This window comes from Thermobia domestica, chromosome 14 (assembly GCF_964235325.1).
Source record: "Thermobia domestica chromosome 14, izTheDome1.hap1.1, whole genome shotgun sequence".
In the NCBI taxonomy this organism is placed as follows: domain Eukaryota; kingdom Metazoa; phylum Arthropoda; class Insecta; order Zygentoma; family Lepismatidae; genus Thermobia; species Thermobia domestica.
The window spans coordinates 106274650-106280649 of NC_137467.1; the positions used below are offsets into that span (position 1 = coordinate 106274650).

A 6000-nucleotide genomic window follows, 5' to 3' on the forward strand; every position below is an offset into this window, starting at 1 on the left:
AAATTATGAGAGAGCCTAGGTTGCAAGGTAATACCAATAGAAATCAAGCTAATCATATTCCTGTTCAAAAGATCAATGTCAGAGAAGATTGCAATCATAATACAAGAGGTAATGTTGGATTTTCTCTCAATGGCAATACGACCGAATCTAATTTCAGAAGAAACAGAAATAATAATCGTACAGCTCTTAAAAATATTGTAAACAATCGATCTAATTTTCCACGAACTCCCAGATTTCGTAGTAATTACATAGGTGGCAGAAATTTTCAGAATATAAATCAAAGAACTGGTAAAGTAAATAGTATACAGGATTGTACTCAAGATTGTGCTGTTCAAAGATATTTAGTCGAATCTTTTGGTAATGTCACTTGAGCTAAAGTTATAACGTCCGTCAAAACATATCCAATTAGTTCTTGTTTCTTTTCACTTTGAATATTGTTATGATTTCCTTGTAATTCATACTTCGTCTGAATTCTATGCAATCACAATACAAATATTGTCTCTCTCAAAGTTTTATTAATTATGTCCGAATTAATGAAATATGTTATGTTCAATTTCAGCTTATACCAATTTTATTGTTAACAAATATAAATGATATTAAGTTAATCTATCTTGGATCAAAAGAATCTATCTTGAATCTACCATATTTTGAATATGTCTTTGTCATTAATAATTTCATAAAATTAAAATATAATTGATTATTGGAAAAATATGAATGGTATTGAGATAAGATAAAAATGATATATTGTTTTATGAATTGTAATTTTTATATTTAAAGACTATTCAAAAAGTAAGGTAACCATGCATAGGAAATGTTTAACGGTCCAGGATTCTTTCTTCAGTTGTAACCAATTCAAGAAGTCCTCTAGTTCGGGAGCCATATATATATCACGATAATGTATATTTTGTATTTTCTTCTCAATATTATTTTTATTCAGACTTATATAATAGACGAAAATATTACGACCTCTTGGACAAATACCACTTCGTCACCATAGCCATTGAAACTTGTGGGTCCTGGGGTCAAGAAGGTCTAAACTTCATTAATGAAGTTGGGCACCGCATAACTATTAACACAGGAGACACCCGAGCCTCATCCTATCTTATACAACGAATAAGTATGGCTGTGCAAAGAGGGAACGTAGCAGCGATGCTAGGAACTCTTCCTCCGGGAAAAGCTTTGGACGAAATTTTCCCTTTATAAGCACTCTCCTTTCACCAAACTCTCGCAATTGTTACTAGACGAAGAATCAACCATTTTCATATATTTATAATATTTAAAATGTAATTGGCCCTAGGACCGTTCCTTGTGGCATTCACTTCGAAAGTTTTCCAATTTTGGAAAGTATATTTTGTTACATAAATAGCTACAATCCTTATCAAATAATAAGTGATAATTAATAAAACTAATATTTATATAACGTTCTAAATTAGAATATTGACAAATATACTGGAAACATATGTAAAAAGAAATTGTTAATACATGTTAATAAAATAAAATTATATAACAATAAAAATGTATAATATTGAAACTTTAAAATGGAATAAACTGATTTGAGCGAGAAAAAAATTATTTAGGGACAAAAGTGCTATTTAAATGGCACAAGCTGTTAAGAAAAAGAAAATATAAAGGAAATAATTTAAATATTTGTATTATATCGATATATTTTTTGTTTTGGTTGCTATGACAACCTGTTTATCTCGTTGATAGGGTAACTAAGAAATACAGAATGAAGAACCATCTTGCAAGAATTGATTGTCCATTATTTGAATGTGTCGAAGTCGATTTATATATATATATATATATATATATATATATATATATATATATATATATATATATATATATATATATATATATATATATATATATTACGAAATATGCATATTCTAAAGTACATAATCGTAGTGTGATTTATCATAATCTTGTGTAGTTTATAAACACTAAAAATATATTGGAAACTAGGGAGTGTAACGAAACAACTTACACACGTTACAACTTCGGCCGAAAATTCACCTATATTCTCACTTAAACTTTTTTCCGGTGAACTCAGCAGCTCTGAGCGACGAGTGAAAAGAAAAATTCAACATGATACTCAGAAAATGAAATACTGGTGTGAAGGTGGGATCTTCACATGATTGATAACTATTGCTGGCTTTTATTAGTGACACGCAATATAAGACTGAAAAATTGTTTATTTTAATAACATCATTTTTTTATGATGTTTTGTACTGTATATTAGCTTTATATTTTGTTCAGTACCACTACAAACGTCATTAAACACTAATTCTCAGTTTTGTTAATTGTAAAAAGTACATATTGCGTTAAAAAAGCACGGCTTGATATACCGTAGATGCGGGCTACTTGGACCCAATTTTGCAATAAATTCGTTCTTTCGGCCTGTTTTCATCCACGAAAACTCGAAAGTTATTGTCATAACCCATATTAAATGGAACTACAGGCTTTATTGTACATATCGAGGACAGTTTTAGTTACATACATTGAAAACAAAACACAGGCGATTATTGTAAAAAAAAAATGGGTCCTAGTAAGACTCGTGTTTGGGCTACTTGAACCCACCCCCATATTTTCCTTCAGAAAACCATTGAAATCTGCACTGAGACTAAGTAGGACGTAGGTGTTCCAAGAACAACACTTTTTATTTACTGCAAACCACAAAGAGAACATGATAAGAGATACTATCAAATATAATGACTGTAATACCTGATTACGTTTTCTTCTACAGCTGCACGAGCCCTATCTATATTAGCAGCAAATCTAGTCGTTGACTGGAGGTGCAGTTTCTAAAATAACTTCATCCAATCTCGACTGTGAAGATTGTCTTAGAAAGCAATGGCAGTTCTCCCATGCATGGCTAAATAGGACTTCACAATAAATCTGAAATCAAGTTAATTAACGAGGAATCCGAAATCACAAACTTTATCAAGATGACTAGCGAAGGCTAATTCTTTTTCTTGAGTGAACACTTTCAGATGGCCCGGATTCTGCCTTGATCTGTTCTTTAATCTTCTTTCTATGGTGGAACGACTTATCTTGAAGTGAGCTTCTTTTCTTTTTGCGACATTTTCCCCGACTGAATTGCTGGTAAACATTCTTCAAGCTGTTATGAAAAATCAGCATATTTTCTACCTGCAGGCAATCTTTTATATGGATGTACCATTTTGTCCCGGTATCCTTAAGAAAACAATGAAAAGTCCTTAGTTGTGTGACACGTGACAACAGACCTTTATTTTTCATTGATAAGGATAAAAAAGGATGGGGTGGGATAAAGACAACAAAAGATGTGGTGAGACAAAATATCCATGTTTTCCAGGTCATACGTACTCACTTCATAAATAATGCAATTACGCACACATCTTATTGTATAAGAGAAAGCTTACCACATCAGTTTCATTAACTTATATGTAACTACTTATGTGTTTACTTAGCATTGGTTCCACTTTCTTGCAAATAGTGTCCACACATAAAAGTTTGGCGGTCAATAAATACACTCTTTTCGTCAACGACCTTTCTCACCGATGCTGCCCAATCGTATCCTACCACAGAACTAGTTTCAATGTGTGTTCGCCTGCATTATGATCCCATCTAACGGATCTAACTCTGAACTCACCCATTATTGCATTGCATATGGGACTTTAAACGAGTTTTTGGTATGGGTCCAAGTAGCCCCTTAAGGGTTCAAGTAGCCCGCATTTACGGTACTAAATAAAAATTGAAAAATCGATCAAAATTGTAAACTAAATCAACATTTCAACTTTTGCTATTATATTAAATATAAAAAACTGCATAAATCAAGTTTAAGTGAAATGAGGTACATTTTTTTAGTCATATTTGAATCAGATTCATTTTGGAAAATCAATTTTAGTTTATTACATTCTGTGTTATCTCGAAAATGAATGCATTTTTAGTCAGATTCTGTATTTACATTAGTATATTAGTAACGTAATCATAAACTGTGTGCCGGAAAATTAATAAATGTGTAGTCTTCGCCAAAATGAAACTCACTTCTCTCACACAAGATCGTTACATGTTAGAAATATTTTATTGTCATTTTCCTGTTCAGAAGGGTCGATTTAGTTCAAATGACGTACTTTTTTCCATGTGGCAGACAAAAGTGTCAATTTATGTGACAGTTTTATCATCACCGTCACCCGAAACACTGTCCTTTGGTCGCGAATACCTGCAGTCTCTTTATTGCCCAAATTCGCGTTATGCATTTATAGTACAAACGTGAACACACTTTCTGGTAACAATACAATTATCAAAATTAATATTTTCTCTTAGGTAGGAAAGGTTTCTAAAAGGTTAACACTTCTAATAATAAGACCCAAAACTTATTGACATATTGTTCGTTATTACAATAAGTAAGAGACGTAACAGTAATATTCCAACAATGAAAGAATAATAAAACTACAGTAACACTTAAATACAATAAGAAAGAATAATAACTAAAATCCATCTTTGATTTTCCATAGATGAGTTCTACAGAAAGTTAATAAAAGTAATAGAGAAAAATTAGCAAATGAAAACCATTTGTTGTCCACATAGAAGAGTTGTTCTCTGTGAGGGCACATTTTCCTGAACAATCTTTCTCGTACCGATTCAGATCAATATAAATGAAATGTTTGTTGAATTTTGTGAATAAACGGTTATTGTGCAATTAAAGTATATTATGGATCAGAAATGGCATATGATACGTACGTATATTACGCATATAAATACAAATACTAAATTATTAATAAAAAAAAGAAAAAGTGAGAAGTTTATAATTTTTAAGTGGTAAGCATGTCAATAGGTGATGTCACGGAGAACTAAAACTGTATAGGAAATATTATAGAAAAGTCGTAGAATGAAATAGGTATTTCTTACCCATGCTATACGTTCTAAGTTTAATGTAATTTTATATTTTTCAGGATGTCTTAATGGAGGAGCTCAAGTGCGACCAATCAATAGAATGGAATCGAAGGAACTAATTTCAAAATTGGAAAACATGTATCAGAATTTGCCAAAGCAAGCACCGGAAGATAATCCTTTACTTCAACATATTTATTCTTCCTGGTTAGGTGGAATGCTTAGCGAAAAAGCGTGGAGTACCTTACATACAAACTATAGAACTGTACAAAAAATGCCAAATGCTATTAATATTAAGTGGTAATATTTATGGGTTGTGTATTAGTATATATACGAAATAAACGTTATTTTCTGCTTGAGTTCTCTGAAAGATTTTATTATGAAAACAATAAGCGTATTAAAACTTTCCTTTACCTGTAACACTTGAGGTTATTGTGGATATTTTACAGTGCCTCTTCATAGTAGGTCATTCTATGAAAATGTCTGGACTTGAGCTTCGGGAATTCCAGACTGGAAGAAGTTTTAAATTCCAAGGTATAATACAATTCCTCGTAAAATTTTCTCCTATAAAATTACAGACTGCTTCATTTAGTTTTACTACCCATAAGGTGTATAAGTTGAAGACTGAAAATTGAACCCTGTAATCATCATCATCATAGGTATTCTGCCTTTATTGGCAGGTCACTTGCCGCAACTGAGAAGCTTCCATGCTCCACGGTCCTCCGCTAACTTCTTCGTCTTCGCGTATCGTTTCTTCGACTTCGTTTTTATATCATCGATTAATTGTAGTCTCCTTCGCCCCCTCCCTCTCTTTCCCGACACCATACCCTCTAGGACGTCTCTCATGATACAATCTCTTCTTAGGCAATGTCCCAACCAGTTTCTCTTCCTCTTCCTAATAATATCTAAAATTGTTCTTTTCTCACCCACCATTTCTAACAATCTCTCATTCGTTTTGCGCTCTACCCAACTAATTCTTTCCATTCTTCTCCACACCCACATTTCGAAGGCTTCCAGTCGATTTTCATCACCTTTACGTAATGTCCACGTTTCCGCCCCAAACAGTACAACACTCCACACGAAGCATTTTATGAGTCTTTTTCTCAACTCTTTCTTCAAGGTCCCACA

At 32.5% G+C, this 6000-nt stretch overlaps 1 protein-coding gene across 3 annotated transcripts in view; it reads left to right on the forward strand.

Annotated features, from left to right (window-relative positions):
- The window catches only part of LOC145670279 (putative cytosolic Fe-S cluster assembly factor AAEL012261), a 262772-nt gene extending 257537 nt beyond the window's left edge, over nucleotides 1-5235 (forward strand). For all 3 annotated transcript variants that reach the window (XM_081738716.1, XM_081738717.1, XM_081738719.1), the window contains one exon: nucleotides 4935-5235. In XM_081738716.1, the coding sequence (XP_081594842.1) occupies nucleotides 4935-5176 (242 nt within the window). In that variant the 3' untranslated portion in view covers nucleotides 5177-5235. The remainder of the gene's footprint in view (nucleotides 1-4934) is intronic.
- Nucleotides 5236-6000: the final 765 nt, after the last annotated feature.